Source organism: Urocitellus parryii, chromosome 2 (genome assembly GCF_045843805.1).
Source record: "Urocitellus parryii isolate mUroPar1 chromosome 2, mUroPar1.hap1, whole genome shotgun sequence".
NCBI lineage: Eukaryota > Metazoa > Chordata > Mammalia > Rodentia > Sciuridae > Urocitellus > Urocitellus parryii.
Window position 1 is genome coordinate 114,936,441 of NC_135532.1, and position 19,162 is coordinate 114,955,602.

At 48.7% G+C, this 19,162-nt stretch overlaps 1 protein-coding gene across 3 annotated transcripts in view; it reads right to left on the reverse strand.

Moving 5' to 3' along the window:
* The window catches only part of Kcnab1 (potassium voltage-gated channel subfamily A regulatory beta subunit 1), a 326,666-nt gene that overhangs the window by 293,696 nt on the left and 13,808 nt on the right, over positions 1-19,162 (reverse strand). Inside the window, exon 1 of one of the 3 annotated variants that reach the window (XM_026392907.2) lies at positions 13,434-13,861. The exons of the other annotated variants lie outside the window; for them this stretch is intronic. Coding sequence (XP_026248692.1) covers positions 13,434-13,675 — 242 coding nt within the window. The 5' untranslated portion in view covers positions 13,676-13,861. Of the gene's footprint in view, positions 1-13,433; positions 13,862-19,162 lie in introns of those variants that run through there. 3 annotated transcript variants of the gene reach the window in all.

Consider the following 19,162-nt stretch of genomic DNA (forward strand, 5'->3'; position numbering starts at 1 on the left):
AGCCATGGGCAGGCAGGGGTGGAGGGCTTTCCCTGTCATAGGCCTGCCCGTGGCCCAAGAGGTGCCCTGGCCCAGAAAGCAAGTGCAGAGATGCCCAGGGAGAACGAGGCCCTGCCACACTGTGTGTGTGCTGAATCCCAGGTTTTCCCTATGCTGGGTTGTTGAGTTAGGTGACCACTGAGTCTCCTCCATAATGGAGACCAGTTTGAGTTGGTTTCTCTGTTACTTGAAGAAACAAAAATTCTGATAGAGATGGTCTATGCTCGTCAACGTTATGTGTAACATAGAAGGAAGACTTCAGCATGAGTCCATCCACAACCTTCGCCATGGGCTCGAATATCATTATTTGTTGTTGGCTTTGTTTTTGTTCAGATCTAAGATAGCTCAAGTTATTTCTCTCTCTCTCTCTCTCTCTCTCTCTCTCTCTCTCTCTCTCTCTCATACACACACACATACACACACACACACACCTGCACATCTTGTTTTGAAGTTCTTTTTTGAGAACATGTAAATTAAGTTCTTAAAATCTAAGGAATGATGCTATGATTTAAAAAATTTAATCATATCCATTTTGATCATTCAACATGATCTCTCTATATTTTTTATTTAAAAGGTAAACTTGGGTCAATACAAGAGATTTGACTGATGTGGAACATTACATAGACACACACACAGACACACACACACACACACACACACACACACCTACATACACACTCCAAGGAAATGGATTTGCTGAATAAAATGCAAAAAGTAAATTTAAATGCTCGTTTGAACCCTGGAAGGAGACTCTCCGAGTGTCACGGTGAAGGGTGCAGTGTGGTCAGGAGGGGACAGCAGGTGTGGTCTCCCTGCCCTCACCAGGGAGCAAGGAGGTCACCTCATGAGGACATAGAGCCTTCATGAGGATTGTTTTCAATAAATCAGCTTCTTAAACGTCATCATCGCCAGAAAATCCTCGCGCTCTGTTTCCAGGTTGGGCGATCTGGGTCCTCAGCTGATTCGATTTCCTGCACGTTCGTAGCAGGAAGAAGATTCAGAGTTGCCCCTCGAAATGGCACTCAGCATTAGGTAGTGCAGAACTGCCTCTAAACGTTCCATGTCCACATGAGGTCTTTGCTTTCTCCTATCCAGCACATCTGTCACAGACTACACACTTCCTGCTCTTGCTGACATGCACTTGGCCTTCCTGCAGCCCAGCACCCCAGTCCTCCCTTCCCGGCTGTCAACATGCTCACCCTCGCCCTCCCCTTTCTGCCCCTCCTGGAGCCATGCTCTGGTACTCCCCACCTTTCTCTCGTTCCTTCCCTCAGACCCCTTGCCGGCTCTTCTTTTCCTCCCGGCCCCCCAGTGCTAGAGACCCATGTGAAGTCCTGGGGCTTCTTCTCTTTTCTCTCCATGCTCTTTAGCTCATCCCTGGCACAACGTCCTCTCAACAGCCTGATGACACCAAGGTTGAGGTCTTCCTGTCTGGAATATGGATCTCCAGCTCTTGTCCACTTGACATCCCCCTTTGGTTGCCTAGTAGGCTCTTAGCACTTGCGGGTCACTACCCTGAGAGCTGAGTCTCCTCCCTGGGCCTCTTCCTGCAGGCCACAAATTGCATTCACAGCCAGTTGACCTCCCCAAGTCACCAGCCAAGACCCCTGGAGCTCTGTTTTATCATTGTATCTGGATGTCACAACAGACCCGGGATCCAGCTCCTTCCCACAATCTCCATCCTGGTTCAAGCTGTGGCCACCTCTTGGCCTGGGTGATCACAGGAACTTCCTCACTAGTAATCCTGTTTCCACTTTCCGACCTACTTTCCAACTTGGTATCCAGATGCATCTTGCAGAAACAGTTCCCGCCATGCTGCTCCTTTGGACAATACATGAAGGTCTCCGTGCCATTCAGACTAGAAACCGACAGCTTTAAAATGGGTTACAAAATCTTGCACAACTGGCCTTTCACATGTAAAAACATCGACTGTGCCCCAAAAGATCTGCTGCTGCACCCCTGAGTCACCGTCGAACCCCTGGGAATGTCTTTCCCTATCCAGATACCCTTCTGTCCCTGGGCCTGGGGCCGTGCTGGACCCTGCTCAGTGTAAATTCACAGGGATCCTCGGGCCATGGGGCGTCAGTTCCACCTCTGGCGGGCTGCAGGTCAGCCACACAGCCGTCTTGTCTACACGGCCAAACTCCAATAAAAACTCTGGTGCCACAATGCTCAGGTGAGCTTCCCTGGAAGGCAGCACCCCACAGGTACTGTCACCCACTGCTGCTAGGAGAAATAGCACTTTTTGCTGCAATAGACCTGTGAGTCCTTCTAGTGCCTCCTGGCACCAGAGGTGGCCTTGGCCCTCGGCAGATGCAGGCCTCCCTGTGCCTCTTGAGGCCCCTCCCTGCTATGTGCCCTTCATTCATTCTGCTCCTGCCCCATAAGCTCCCTTGGTGCCTGTTCTTGTGACTGGACTCTGTCCACAGTGTGCCTCCCAGACACCTCTGCAGTGGTCTTTTTCAGTTCCTCCGGGCCTCAGTTCTCAGCTAGGTCTTCCCTGGCTACTCTAGAATTGGAACGGCTCTCGGGTGCACACCTCATCCTCTGTGCTTGGTGTCTCTGCAGAGGCGTTGTCCCATTTAAGTGCTGCATATCCTGTGTGCTTACTTTGCTTCTTGTCTGCCTCCCCCACTGGGGTGAAATCCTCCAGGGAGTGAAGAACTTGTCCTGTGTCCACTGCCACACCCCAGAGCTTGACACCAGGTGGGCACCCGGGGGCAGGGCTGATGAATGGAAGGGTACGTTTGTGTCTGGGGGAAAGAAATAGCTAGACAGTTCAGCCAAAAATAGTCATTGTTCCAAAAGCAGAAGGAACTGGTTAGTGGTCACACAAAAGGAGTTCATAAAAAGAAAGTCACCAAAGTATTATGCAATGTGCGTTAGTAGATTTGGCCACAAGAACCTGATTTTCCATGTCCTAAGAGAGTTGTGTCAACAATTTAAATGAGACAGTCGTGAGGCGAATTATTTAACCCAGATAGCAATCCAGAAACCATGAGGTAGTGAACGTGGGTGAGAACCAGAAGGCCCTTGGAGAGAGCTGGCCATGAGGAAGGGGATAAAGAAGACACCTGGACCCCACCCACTGCTGCTGAACCTCACCCAGGGTGCACTTAGCTAAACCCCTGGAGTGGAAGGGCAGACTCTCATTGCCATTGGTCAGTCCCACAAGCACCAACAACCCCTGCTGAGTCGAATGGCAGGGTCTTGTCCAGCAAGGTCATACAATGGGGCCAGACCCAAGTGGGACTCAGAGATCTGAGGTGGCATTAACAAAAGGATTCCTTAGCTGAGGGCCAGTGATGGAAAAGTCTGACAACACACTAAGAATCAAAAGATCTCATCACGACCCACAGTCATGACCACTAGTAAGAGAGAGAATTTTCCAGTGTATTTACCATTTAATCTACAATGACCAGGAGTCCCAGAATCCCAATGGGAGGTTGGCCTTCCTGTCTTATCCCCATCTTTTTGGAGATGATAATGAGATGATGACTCTTCTTATAACGATAAAGAAATGGAAAATTGTGAGAAAAAGAGTAAGCTTAAAGAGGACCAGCCAACAGGGCTGACGGACAAGGATAGGTAGGAAAGAGGAGCTGGTGGTAGGCAGACATGCAACCCAGGGCTCTGACTGTAGGAATACCAGACATCAGGACATCCTCACCTAGAATCTCACTCAGGAAGCACCACATGGGGTTGAAGCAAGGAAGACACTGGGTGAAAGCCAGGAGTGTCTCGTTCTGGTTAAGGAAAACCAGGACCCCACTGTGGACAGAGATGCCACAGAACTTTCTGGAAGAAAGTATAGTGAGAAATTTGTACTGGTCAGTGTTCTCCAGAGAAACAGGCAACAGGAGAGAGATGGGTGGGTGGGTATGTAGGTTGTTAGACAGTAACAGGTAGAGAAAGAGATACATAAGTAAGTAGATAGATGATAGGTGGGTAGGTTGACATACCCAGAATAATGTTCAACCAAATGTCTGGGTCCACCATGGCCCAGTCAAGTTGACATATAAGATCAGTCATCACAAACTCAACTTCTAAGCATCTTAAAGACTTCAGGACCTATTTCCTAAGGGAACATGTGGTCCCCCAAAACCACGGTCTCAGACAAGGATCCCTCCCCATGATGCTTTTAGTAATGGAAGAAAGTTAGGAATAAGCAGTAGGGAGTCTGTGGAGGTGGAGCCAGGTGCAGCCACTCCCTGTGCAATTAACCCAGCACATCCTCCCAGGGAACCGTGGAGGCTTGTTTGTTCCATTCCTGCTTAATGATTCACCCATTCAGCAAATATTTATTGAGTTCCACACTAGATGTCAGATTCTGAGAATGTAGCAATTAGCCATATGGATGCGATCTCTCCATCCTGGAATCTGCACTCCGGTGGGAGAGACAGAAACACACAGTAAGCAGTAAGAGTGCTGAGCACAGGAGGAATTGGGGCAGAGGGAGAAAGTGCTAATTTAATGGTTCTTACAAAGAAGCTACAATGAGGTTAGCCTCTTGGGAAAGGCGGTACAGGCGTGCCGGTCTGACACGCTGGACACCTAGGAAAGCAGCAGTAACTTTTCTGAAGCCACGAGCAGCCTCTGTGTGCACATTCGTCCTGTGCTGAGTCACAGAGCGCTGCGAAATTCTACGGGAGGGTGAATCTCTGACCTACGAAAGACCCTCCCAATGCTAAAGCAAGAGCTTAGACTCTGTGAGCTGCAGCCTCCGCACCCACACTCTACACGGTCACAGCCTCTACCTCATTCTGCCTTCACCATGCAGAGAAATATCAAAGAGGGAAAACGATCAACCACAACTGGGTCAAATCCTTTTTATAACAATATTCCTTCTGACCTGTGGAGAACCTGTGTCCCCCTGGAAGCTCCCACAGTGGGCTGTCAGGGACCTGCAGCCAGAATCCAAGCTCTCCAGTCTGCTTGGGGCCCAGCTCACAACCTGCTTTTGCCATTGACTGCTGCTTAGCCTCCTGGGGCAGCTCCCTGGCCTGGCTCACTGATGGGCATCTGCCTTGGGGGCTGCGTGGCAAAGGGACCCAGTCTGTGTTCCTGCTCACCCTCCACCTGCCTGCAGGGCTCACAGGGACTCCATGCGGTGCCTGTGACCCCAGTATGCCACACCAGCACACCTCCTCCTCATGGAGGTGCTGAGCAGGTAAACACAGATGGCCAGTGTGCCTTTGAGAGCCACCTTAGCTGTGGAGCTAAAGTTCCAGATGGGACCGTGGCAGGTGGGGAGCAGTGGCCAGTGACTTTCATAGACAGTGACACTGCACCACTCCCCCTGGAGGCAAGCCTAGGATTAGCCACCTCCGATCACCTCCCTCCCTGGACCAAAATGAACCCTGAGCTGTTCTGATTGAAGAAGAGCTAACAGACCTAACACCAGAACCCAGCACGTGATCCCATGCTGAACTGGAAAAGCAGAGGTTTTCTTACATTGGCTGACAAAATCGAGCACAGGCACAGGTGTTAGCACAAACTGCCTGAAGTTGGTCATCGAAATGGGAACACACACAAGAACGTCCTTCTTCTTAGGCAACAGTGAAGGGTAATGGGCACACTTCCTTTCAAAGGCTTGGAAAATAAACAAGGAAGTGGATGTGAGCTTGGGAGAGCCCAAGGGGAAAAAATCAAATGGGGCCAAAAGGTCAATAGGTTAGAGGTTAAAGATTTCCTTTACATTATTCTTGCTTCTTTCTGTAAGTCTGAAATCATTTTCAAATAAAAAGGATTGTTTGTTTGTTTCATTTTGTTTTAAAGAACTGGCCTTAAGAACTAAATCACCTGTTTGAAAACAGCTCTGCAGCTAGCTGGACTCCACCCAGAGAGCGTTATCTCCTTAGATAGCATACATTGTGAAGACACTCTAGTAAAACGTATGTCTCTGAATTCTTAGGGAGATTAACTAAGGGCAGGCAGAAGAACCTCTGGCTGGGAGGCAAAGGAGCAAGTCATGGAGAGATGACCCAGGTAGCTGTAGGTTTGCAGGAAGGTGAGGCAGATGAGCCGGGCAGGGTTCTGGAAACACCCTGGGTCTGAGCTGACCTCACCCAGGCCGTGCAGACACCTCCCACTCCAGACTCTTTCCAATTCCCAATTCCTGGCATCTGCCTCTGATTAACTGTCCCTCTTTGCCTGTGCCTGCCAAGGGGCCAAGGCACCAACAGATACCCTGCGATGTTGCTTTTCTTTTCCTTCAGGCCATGATCAGAGCTCTGTGTTGTGCTCAGCATGTCCTGCGCTAGGGCATCTGGAAATTTTCTCTGTGAAACACCCAACTGGGCTAGGCTGTGGTAACGTGCCTGCTGTGGGACCAGGGCTTCTCAGAGCACAGGGAGCAGGCCTGCTGTGCTCCTTGTTCCTTTCTCACTGTGGAAGATTCCCCATTTTCACAGGGAGCTACAGACATTCAGTCGGGTTCTGGTCTGGGATTGCCTGGACAGTCTCCTCTGGCTGCCGCCTGGGGCCCAGGAAACTTCCTTTCTTTGTGAAATAGCGCCCCCCAGCGGCACGCGTAGCACCTCGGGGAACTCGGGAATCAATCAAAAACACTTGTTTGGCCTATGTTTGCAGGTTTCCAGCTGTTCATTGTTTTCAGATGAAACTGCTGTCAATTTCTTTATGAAAAAAACACAGTTCGTGTGACTCAGTGTTGTTCTCTGGCTCTGAACTTCCAACTTTTAATTATGCTACATGAACAAAGTAAATTTTACCCAGGAAATCAGCTGGAAATTTTCAAAGCAGATTGAATTTCTGCCCCATAAATAAAGGTTCAAGCAGCATTCATGCTAAAATCCAAAAACATTTTCTATCTAAACTGACCCTGTCAAAACATATCTGCTTTAGAACTTCTGCTCCATTTGACAGGAAGCACCCACAGTCGCTGCTATAGACAGGCCCTTTGCCCACCTTCCAGGCCCTCCACCTCAGCCAGTCCAGGTTTCAGGCAGCCACCCAGTCTTGACCTGGTCCAGACCCTGTCCATCTCAGCTTATCTACATTCTCCCAGGAATATAGATGTGGGAGAGACATAGCCCGAGGGCTCAGAGAAAACAAGCACAGGCCCCGTGACTGGCCAAATTAGGCCAGCCTAAAATAAGTCATGTGGGCATTTTTGAATGCCACCTCCTGCACAGGGCGCATTGTTTCTAGGCTACTGGTCTCCGTAGTCGTGGCTGTGGCTCCTTCTGGAGCAGATCTGCTTGTGTGGAGCAGTCTAGGAAAAGAGCAGGCCAGGAGGGCACCATGAACAGGTGCCAGGAGAGGAGGCTGCCGGGATGGTTAGGAACAGGAGTGCCACTCAGCTTCGCCCCTCCATCACCTGCACTGCTGTCAAAAGCAGGACGGACGACACCTTCCAGCTGCCAATGATGAGTGCCTCGGCACGAACGGCATCATCAGAGAAGAAAGGCTTGCTATCCTCGTGTTATAGATAGACAAGCTAATGGAGGACCCAAGAAAGAAGAAGCAAAGAGCCTGTGAGACATCATGTCCTGTCTAGGACACGCCTTGGGGGAGGTGTGCAGAGAGAACAGCAGTCCCACTTATCTTCAGAACTCTCACTTCAAGATCAGTGAAAACCACCTCTTTCCAACATGCTGCCCCTCATCTCTGAGCAAAGCTCTTGGCTGGTCCTCTCCAGTTCCTTCCCGTCTTCTCCACCTCTTCCCTCCTGCTGTGTGCAGCCAGCCCCAAGCCTTCCCTGGTCCAGCCTGGAAGTCCTTCCTGCATGCTGGGGTCTGAGGTCAGGCCTGGCCTGCGTCCTGACTCATTGGCCGTCCAGGAGCTGAGCCAGTGCCATTGCCCTCTGCAGGCTCACTTCCATTGTCACAGAAGCCCCTGAGCTCTGCCATCTCCGTCCAGGAGGTGATCAGCTAGGGCAAGCCGCTAGGAGAGGGGCTGCAGGGTGGGAGTTTCAGCCCTTTAAATTGCAAATATTTCTATTCTAGACACACTGGAGTCATTGGAAATACAGAGGTTGGTGAAAGGTGTCTCCATATCACACCATCTGTATAGCAATTGAGCCCAACCTTCCATGAGGATGTTCTCATAAAATAGGAGCCCATGTGGGAGGTGAAAAGAAAGAAAAATAACACGTTCTCAGTGGGTCCCAATGAGAGAATGGAGGAATTTGTCCAAGAAGATGACAGAAGGGCAATGATGTACTCAGAAGTATGCAAGATTTGATTTGTGGGTATTTTTATTTTCCGTTCCTCTTTTTAGGTAGATCACACACTTTTCCTTTCCAGCTCTAAAGATGGTTTAGGGACAGATTCCCAGGACTGAGTGAAAAGGAGGCTGGAGCAGGGCACCTGGGCTCTCACCCTGCAGGCATAAGCTCAGCGACTGCCCACGGTGACGTGTCACTCTTACACCACTAGTTGAATGAGGCCCTCTGTACAGCCAAGGAAGCTGAGACTCAGCAAGGTTGTATAATATAGGAGAAATTAGGGGTTGCAGCACTGGTGGTGGGTAACGTGCTACTGGCAGCAGAGCCAGGGAAACTTCCTGAATCCTGCCTGGCTGGATTTGGTCCCTCGCCCACATAAAAAATAAGCAAATGATATAAAAAGAAAAATAAATTTAATTCAGTTTGGCCCAAACTAGAGGAATACAGCCAATCTCCAATAGTCCTATAGAAATGGTTACAATTCACAGAATGAAAGCCAGGAGATGTAGATTTAACCAGGCTGTGCTGCCAGGACATGTCACAATTCCTGTCCTCAGCCCTGGCTGGCACCACCTGAGCTTTGAGAGCAGTTTCTCAGCTTCCATTGAGATGGAGAAAATAGAAAATGGTGGGGGTGTGCATTTTAGGGCTTTTAATTTCCAAGGGGCTCTGTTACAGAGGTTACTTTGGGTGTCTTTCTGCTCCATAACTTCTGACAGGATGCACCTCACTTTAGCAGCACACAGGCCTGAGTAGTTCAATGCAAAAGCAGGGCAGAATTACCAAGGCTGTGAGCTCCAACCCTCATCCTCCTAGCCGGACAGTGCAATGTTGATGGTAAGACCCACCAAGAACCACCTGCAACTCTGCCTGCTGCAGAGACTGGGCCATGCTAGATTCTCCGGGCAAGGAGGATGGGTGGGAAGAGCCTAGGCAAGGGGAGACATGCCGAGCAGAGACTCAGTGGTTCAGGAAGCGGCAGGGGCAGGGGCAGGGGTAGGGAGGTTTGTGTGCGCAGGAGCTGTACCAAATCCAGCTGCAGAGGCGAGGAACAAGAGAGAGCCTGGGCAGTAGAACAGAACGGCACATGTGCCCGGGTCTGCAGGGTCACTGGAGTGTGTGCATGCATGGATGTGAATGTGGGGGCCAGGGGGTCACAGGGGGCAAGAGGCTGGGAGCCAGAGATAAGCATGGAATGTGGACACCGCACGCACTGGACCCATAGGACAGGGGTTCAAGGCCCAGCTCTGTCGTTCGTTGGAAAGGAGACCCCAGAAAGTCAAGAGCAAGCAGATTATGGCTGAGGCCTGTCCCCTGTGGATAATTCCTCCCCCTGTCCTTTTCTTCATGTACGGGTTTTGCCCCACCTTCAGCTTAAGACTCTAGAAAGACTTGTCCTTGGTCGGCAAGTGACACATATCTCTCTTTTATTTTCAGTTGTTTCATTCCATGAACCCAGATAGTCCCTATCCTTGTAAAAAAAAAATAATAACTAATAGTAGTAATAACAATAGAGGAATGTGACCCATTCTCAGGGGGGTTTTAGGCACGAATCATTCCCAGTTTCAAGCCTGCCTCCTTCTTGCGCTGTTCACACGCTGGCCTTGGTGACGCTATCTGGCGTGGTGCCTCCAGAGGGCTCCACAGGGCAGGGCCCCAGGGACCTCTGGCTGTGCTGACGTGGGGGAAGCTATCTTCTACCCACAGAAGGAGAACCCCAGGTGGATCTGCCCATCAGGAAGAGTGAATCACTGCTCAGCACCTGGCTCTCTCTACCTCAAAGACTGGTGACATAGGTGACATGTGCCACTCCAGGACCCTTCCATTTGGTGCTGGAAAGTGCAGGCCCACCTTCTGCAGCTACACTGGCCTGTCCACAGTGCACTCCGCTCCCAGTCTGCAGCCTGATTTTTGTCCTTGATGTTCTCATTTTTTTCTTCATCTTTATATTAAATTTCGTCTTTCTGAATTACACGCATCCATGCTCCTTAAATGCCTCTAGAAACCAAGAGGTTTAAGATTGAACTCAAATATCATGCACAACCAAAGGTTTTGTCATAGACCAGGAGCCAGCCAATGACCCATCAGCTGAATCCTGCCTGCCGCCCATTTTTGGATGGCCCAAAGAAAGCCTTTTAGGTTTATCAGTGGTTTGGGTGGGTGGGGAAGGCCTGTGATATGGGAGAATTACATGGTGTTCAATATGAGTGTCACATGAGAACACAGCAATATCCACCCATTCACCTGTGGTCAATGGCTGCCTCCCCCTGCTACAGCAGGAGGGTCAGCAGCTCTGACGCAGCTGGGTGTGGCCCTCGAGCCTGAAATTTTCACCATCCAGCGATTTACAGGTAAAGTTGGCAGATCCCTGGATCAGACTTCATTCTGCATTTCTCCTGCCAACGCGACACCATAGAATTGCTGCCAAGTTAAGTTTTTGCTGCATCCTCACTCAGTCTAGATATTTTTTGTGCATTGGTAAAACTACCCCTCAGTACAGTCAACCTTGACTCGGGTGTGCGTTATGGTCTGGCTTGGAGTTCAATGCCATGTCAGAGCCTCTTAGCAGTGACTAACAGACCCTCGTGGATGACTAACCTATAGTTTATAGTCACTAATAAAACAAATTTTAAAACTCCTATTTTTGCTGAGAAGGCTGACCCAGCAAAAGGAGCTACTTTACAGTGCTCTCAGACTTGTTTCCCCCGGTTTCTTTCCGATCGACACGTGTGTTTGCACATTTGCTGATCTGTTCCCTTTTCTGGTCAACCTTAGATAGAAATAAACCAAGTCTCCATGGAAACACAACATAATGCTCTCACAGATGATCGAGGCCCCGGCAGCTGGTACAGGCTGAAGGCTGCAATGGCATTTGACCAAATTAGGAAGAGAAGCAGTTCCCTGGCTTCTCCAGACCCTGAATCCTAAAGCTCAGCTTGGAAACCCATGCAGTGTGGATTAAGGTGACTACTTTCTTTTTTTCTGGGCATTTCTTTTCTTTTTTTTTTTCTTTTATCAATGTATGTTTCAGGTAAGGGGCTTTCATCTCCCCCAACGCTTATACAGACACAACCGAGTAAATGGAGAGAACCTGCGCTGAGCGAGCACCCATTGTGTTTGGACATTTATGAGTCACGTCTGGAGCAATGTGACGGTCCTAAAACTGGCAGGGCTGGAACTTGAACTCTGGTCTGCTTAACTCCAAAGTGATTCTCTTTCCACAGCAGGTGAAATAATATCCTTTAAATATTAAGGACACTGAAAAGCCAAGAGATCTTGTAACATAGCTTAATCCCTTTTTCCTGGGGGTAAAATCAGAATAGAGTAGAATATGTAGGTCTGCTCATCCAGGAGCCTCCGTGAGCAGGCCTGGCCTCCCCAGGCATCAGGAAGAATTTTCCCAGACCTGTGCTCTCCAACTGATGGGGAGTGCTGGGCACAGTGGTCTAGGGAGCAGGTTGAAGGCTGACCCCCCCCCCTTTAGCAGGTGGACCCTAGGCTTCACCTTCCACAGAGGCTACTTTGCTTTCTCTTGTTTTAAGACATAGTCCTCTGCTTCATAATCCTTCAGAAAGCACCGTCCTGGAGGACATTTATGTCTGAACACAGCACAAGATATGGCAGCAATATAAGAACCAGGATTTCTGAAGGGAGTATATGCCCCTGTAGGTTCACGTGGAGCTCATGCTAACACTCCCTCCCGTGATGAAGACATGGAGAAAGATTGGTTCTTAAAGGAACAGCCCAAATCCTCCCCTTCTCCGAATCTCCAGTCACACTATACCATCACTAGGACCACGGAGGGCCATGACAGAGGGAGAGGAGGGCAGCCCCCTGCATCCCACCAAGCCTGAATCCCTGGAGAGGTGGCGAGACTCTCCTAGGCTCCCCTCTGAGGCATGATGGGATGGCTGTCCTTCACTCCCTGTGAACCTCAGGAGTTCACTCCTCTTCTGCGCAAGCCATTTGTTACATAAAGAGTCTATGTAAAACACTTTGCTCTCCAGAGAGGAGCCATATCATTGCAAATTGCTTTATTAATAAAATTAGCCATCAAATTAGAGCAGTAGCTACTGTACTGAAATAGACGTTAAGATTAGGAGAAGATTAAGTCACTGGGGACATTTTGTACACCAGAAATAATCTCACTCTGAGAAACAGAAGGTTTGACTTTAGCTAGGGAGGCCATTCTTTACAAATACTAACTGCTTTTTCTGATTCCAGGACCCTGTCCTTCTCAATGGCTTTTACTCAACTGCCAGGGTGTTTAAATCCCTGGGTGTTGGCTGGGCACAGTAGCACACACCAGTGACTCGGGAGGCTGAGGCAGGAGGATCACGAGTTCAAAGCCAGCCTCAGCAATTTTGAGTAGCCCTAAGCAACTTAGGGAGAGCCCATCTCAAAATAAAATATAGAAAGGGCTGGGGACATGGCTCAGTGGTTAAGCACTTCTGGGTTTAATCCCTGGTATTTCCCTCACCCACAAAAATAAATAAATAAGAATAAATAAAGCCCTGGACATCAGTCAAGGAAGCCCTTGCTGCTGGGTGACTTAGCTAAACACAGCATAGCTTACAGAATATTTAGACATTAATTGCTCTGAAAAAGAATGATATTTTGCATCTCAGTGCAATTTACAAAGACTGTTCATCCAACCCCATACCAGGAAAATACATCTTCCTTTCATTAATCTTTCATAGAATAAATAATGGTATTGGGATTCTAGCACACAACCAGTAATTTTTCTTGGGCTACATTGATAAAAAGTGCTGTCATTTCAAGAAGAACTCAAACTACTTTATTAGCCATTGGCACACACCACATGATTCAGGGTTAGAAGAAAATAACAGATTTTAAGCTCAGGCTACTGTAAAAAAACAATTCTGCTCAACTTATAAATTGCCTAAGGAAGAACAGAGTCCCTATTCATCATTTTGACCTGCTAAGTCACCCACCTGCTCAGCCAACCATATTCTACTAGCAGAACGTGGTTGACCTTCCACAGGTGAGCTCAACTGTCTCTGTGAGCAAAGAGGATAAGTGAAAACTCAAAAAAAATAAGGCATGCCAAGAAGAGGGCTCCTACTTTTATTTTTCTTTTCTCTATATCGTTTTGTTTTGCTATTTCAAATCTTATTTCTTTAATAGCAATGACCTTTGACTTCAGTGTCATGCCCTAATTGGGTAATATCACAATTGACAGTACCTGTACACCATGCCTGTCTGAGCCTTGGTGGTTTCCTGTAGCGAAATTCCATGGACGCGTAAAAACTTCTCCAGATATTTCCGTTCTGCAGCTCCACTGGGCCGAACAGGCCAGCAGACTGCTTGGGGCTGAGTCTTGGTCACTGTTAGATGTCGTCTGCATTTGAGAGCAGATTCACTGGATTTAGGCAGCCCCAGCTTGGGGCTGGGGATGTCCGCACAGGCAGGTTTGTACAGATGCATGTCTCCAAACTGGAAGAGGCAAGCTGACCGCACAGCGCTCCTCCTTGGGGCTGGCCGTGATCAGCTCGGGTTTTCTGGCTTTGGGGTGTCCCTAAAAGGGATCTGCTTGTTTTCTTTAGATTTTCCTTACTGTTTTCTTGCACACAAGCAGGTTCCTAAGTCCCCAGGAGAGCTGTGGGTTACATGTCTCTGCCAAGTCCTGGACAAAAAGTGACCAAGTCCAGTCACTATTCCTGTGCCTTATTTAAAGTTCTCAGAGTTAAACGTAAGCAAGTATGTATCGGCTCCGGGGAAAAAATATGGGCACTCTTTCCCATGTCTTTCTATTTAGGTAAAGGGAAATATTTTGGTAGGAAGTGGGCCAACGCTTTGGTTTTCATCAGGACCAAAAGGCCGTGGGGATGATTCATACATGGGCAATGAGACCTCTTGAAATCAGCACATTTTTATAACCAAATTGTCTTTTATACTAGCAGCATGATCATTTGGCTAAAACGTCCACTACCCTTTTTTTTTTTTCCCCAGATGTTGCTGTCGACGATAGGAAAAATCAATAAGGTGGATGTAGGAAGTCAAAGGCCCACACCAACACAGCCGGCAGACTTGAAAAGAGGGTAAGAGCAGATGGGTGAGGAAGGAGAGCTGGCCCACCAGAGCGCCCGGGGCTCATGGACATTCATAGGCAGGACAAACACGGAAGCAGATAAAATCAATGAACCTGGCCTACACCTGGTACTTATACAAAATTAACTCAAATGGATCATGAACCAGAAAGCAAAATGTAAAACTCTAAAACTTCCAGCTAAAAATAGGAGAAAACCTTTAGGACCTCAAGCTAGGTGAAGAGTTCTTAGACTTGGCACAGGCCACATAAGGGAAAATAAAAAATTGAATCTCATCAACATGAAACACTTTTACTCTATCAAAGGTCTTGTGGAGAGTATTTAAATATATATATATATATATATATATATATATATATATATATATATATATATATAAAGAAAGAAAAAAATAGGCTGGGAGAAAATATTTGCAAAGTAACATGTTCATTGCTTAAGTTATGGAGTCTATGGTGATTTATTAGGAGAGCCTAAACCAGGACATTGATAAGGAAAAACTACATCACTAACATCATGAACTGAAAACCTTATTTAAAATATAATATAATGAAATCTGTAAAAGATATAACAAAAATGCAGCAAACGTGCCCACTGCAGGTACCCACTGTGGGTGTCAAGAGGGGCAAAAGAGAATCCTGCTTCTATTAAAGAGATTAAGAGGTGTTTGAGAGGTATATTTGAGATATTTTAGCACAAATCTGAGACTTTCTCCTTTTTTTTTTTTTAGGTAATCAGAAAAACTGAAAAAAATCTGAAATGACAATATGCTATGGTGTGAATCAAAGTTATTCAGTGCCCCATCTGTGCCCTGACTACATTCACGTCCTTGCCACTGCTGTCTGACAGTGTCAACGGCTCTCCCTGCAAGGACACAGCTTAATGCCCCAGCTGTAATATAGGACCCTCCAGGGGAGGCCTACGTAGGAGATGAGCTTGCGACTTCCGGAATAATCAGCACACTGTGTGCCCAAGCAGCGCCTCACAGATGTCCTCCATGTGCTTGCTCCAGGGTTAGGCTCACGTCACCTGCTGCTCCTCTAGTCAGCCTGTTTCCAGCTTCCCCAGTAGCCACAGTCCTGCACCTCAAGGAAGAAATACGTGCTTGGAAGGAAAAACCCTGATAATCCAGAGAAAGCACCATGTGAAGGCTGGGGGAGAAGAGGAACTTGAAGTACCTGCAGGTCTGTCCCTTACAGTGACAGAAGTTGGATCTGACTGCAGGAGCTGGGAACGTCACCTGCAGGGCTGAGAACACTGGGACGGGACAGTGGAGCTCCCTGCCAGGAAGACCAGAGGAGGCCGGGGGAGTAGCCCCTGCAATGTCAGATACAGCCCTCTCCCTCACGTCCCTCTTTCTCTACCCCCTGGAACATGGAGTCCCAGAGAGATGAGGAGCTGAGAGAGCCAACACTGACCTAAAACCAGAATTTCTTTTCGAAAAGTTCAAAAAGTTGGCCAATGTCAAGGAAGAAATCATATTTCCTACGGGAATGATTAATCCCTTTGGTGGTCAATACCAATTGCTGTCAGATTTAAATGAGATGTGGTAAGCTACGGGAGATACCTCTGAGCAGCCGAGGGGCCAGAGGAGGTCTTTCTTGCTTGTCCTTCTGTGTCTTGGGAAGGATGAAGACCATATTCTCTTCAGAATCTTTAGGTGTCACACAGGGCCAGCAGAGTGATGGGGCATACTGTGCTTAGGATCTAAAATGTCCCCCAAAGTCATGTTGTAAGTATCTCGGTCACTAGCTGATGGTGCTGTTGGAGCTGCAGAAACACCAGGAGGCAGGGCCCAGTTGGAGGAGAAGGTCATTGAAGGCCCTTCCTCCCTCTGCTTCCTGGCTATGATGTGAGCAGCTTTCCTCCACCATGCCCTTCCGCCATGATGTTTCAGGCCCAGAGCAATGGAGCCAGCTACACACACACATATCTGTCTGTCTATCTATCTCTCTCCCTCTCCCTCTCCCTCTCCCTGTTTCCCATGAGCTGAGCAGCTTTCCTCTACCACATATTCTTCACTTCACTGTGATCATGGGCCCAGAAGCAATGGAACCATGGACTGAAACCTCTGAAACTGTAAGCCAAAATTAACATCTCCCTAAGTTGATTTTCTCAGGTGTTTTGTCACAGCAACAGAAAGCTGTCTAGCCCAGCACACAGGAGGCCCTGGGACTCAGAAGAAGTCACAAGTAGAAGGTCACACAGCTCTGGGTGGTGGGAAGGCTTGATCCACACTTGCTCAGCCTTCATTAAGAGTTTTGTGACCTTAAACAGGTCTCTTCCCTGAGTTTAGGTCATCTCTAAGAGTCTCCCAGGTCTAATGTTCTGTGAGTCTTAAAAATTCCTTGGGCTAGACATGCAATAAAAGAGAGGCCCTTCCCATGTTGACTGGCAAACTTGGATTCCATGAATTATTAGCTAGTTCTCTAAAATACCGGCCCTACGAGATTGCTATTATTCTTAGAATAGACCAAACACATGTGTAACCAAGTTTTAAATTTTCCTTGGCTAGAAGGCTGACTTGTGGAACACTGCATCCTGGATTTATGGAAATGTTCCAGTCATCTAAACATGATGTCTGTCTGGAATGAAAACTGAAGGCGGAGCTGGTGGGGCTGGTAGGATGGGATTGCGCCCTGCGGCTGGGCAGAGGAGTGCTAGGACTTCCCTGGTGACTTAGACAAGGGGCACCAGACCAGCTTGCAGAGCACATTTTCCTGTTATATAACTTACAAGAAATCGTCTTCCCGCTCTTGTTCTCTGGTCTGCTTGCTGGAACTTCATGGTGGATATTGGGACATCTGCCTCCATCCCACCAGCACCTCCCAGGATTGCTGCCCTCATCACTGCCACCTTTTCTTTACCTTCCAGAGGTATGCTGGGGTCCAGTAGCATGCAGTGAGACCCGGGTTAAATACATGCGTATCATGTCAACAGGATGCAATGAATAAAGCATTGGCTTTGCCCTTGAGGGGCTCTTGGCGGAGGAGACAGACCTGTGAAGACCCAGAGCTGCAGAGGAGCCAGGCTGAGGTGGGCAGTGAGACTCACAGTCATAAACCCAGCCTGTGATGCAGCCCGAACGTGGGACAACCCCCAGAGCAACATCAGTAGCAGGGGCAGGGGACGGAGGGGCTCCTGCAGAGGTCGCAGTCAAGCTTGGCATCTGTTCTGGTACTGCTCTGTCTGTCCTTCAACCCCTTTTCTAGATAAGCCCTCTTGCCTCTCTCTCGACCAGATTTTTTTCTAGGAATTACAATGAAAGGGTCCTGGTGGATGTGGGGTGGACATGCAGTGTGTGGCTAAGAGCCCCAGGGAGGCCGGCGGGGCTCCTCCCTGGCTCCTGAGGGCAGCATCCTCACTCTCCCACTGCACCTTCCCCACGGCCTTCAACTCACATGCTCTGGCAGGACAGGAGACTGTCCCCACGCTCGGTGCACATGTCTAACAGGTGCATGTGTCTAACAGGTGCACAGAATACACCTACAGGCTGCTTTAGGAAAAATGAGGCAACCTGAGGGTGGCCAGGCCCACGGTCTCTTCCTAGGCCCCCAGAGGGCGTCTGGACAGGACTGGCCACTAGGATTTAACAGGTGTTCTGCAATCGCCCCTCCCCCACAGCCAGAGAGCACCTTGGGGTGGAGTCTCAGCAGGTGACCCCCTTGCTACCTTGGGCACAGCTCCCTTGTAGCTGGGCCAGCGTTCCCCAGGGAAGCCGACTGAGGCCTTGAGTCTAAACCAAAGGGAACAGCAAGGGGACCAGCCGTGTGGAAGGGCACCCATGGCCGGGGAGCCTCCAAACATGGCTGTGAGGCACGGGAAGAGACAGGTGGGGAGGACAGAGAGGGCACAAGAGGAGGCCTCGGCCCATCATCCTGGCTGGGACTCTGGTTTTAAGTACTGTTGGTCTGTGACGCACTTAAGTACATGGGAAGAGTGCTCCTGGGACATGAGGGCGACTCTCTGCTTGACCCGTCCTGCCCAGGTCTGGCTTAGAAGAATTCCCACAGACAGGCATCATGGTGGGTGGAAGGAATGCAAGCCCTGAGACCAGGAAGACCTGGGTTCAAATCCTGCACCTACCACACGCCAGTGGGCTAACCAAGACCCTTTCTAAGTCCCAGATTCTTCCTCGGGAAAGTGCAGCTTACCATAGCACTAAACAAGGTTGTTGTAAAAAATATTAAAATTATATTGTATTTGATGTACCTAGCATGAAACAAGTAGCTCAGTAAATGGTGATTATTGTCATAACACCTGTCAATACTGTCAGGGTCGGGGTCTGCCATCCAGACTATAAACTGTGTGCACTGTACCCTGGTGTTGTGCAGTGCATGGCACACACAACTATCTGTGGTAGCCCTGCACAGACTTGGCAAAGCAATTAATTTTCCAGGGACTTCAGTGCTACAGGCTGCATGGTGGGTTCCATTCACAAGATGGATGTGAATAGCTTTTAAAATGGTTTTCTCTCTTCTAAAGAGATGTGAAGGATTACCTGAACATAGTTGGTTTCTTTGTCACCTAATAAGAAATACCCCCACTGCTCCTTAAGTGACACTAGGGAGGTCAGAAGTGGCAAGGACAGCTACAGACCTGTGGTCACTGTCTCCACATGGCAGGGGCTTGTTGGTCTCCTTCCACACATCACTCTCAGGGGGTCTAGAACTGGCCAGGAATCTGGGATGTGGAAAGGTGTTCTGTAAAGCAATTCTCAGCAGGGCCTCAAAATTGGGTTTCAGTTTTGTGATACAAGGTACTGCCAAGAGGTCTCAATGGGCTCTCTCCATCCCAAACAGTCTTCCACTCCACCTCCTGGGTGCTTAAGACTCGTCAAAAAAAATGTTAGGATTCTAACTAGAGC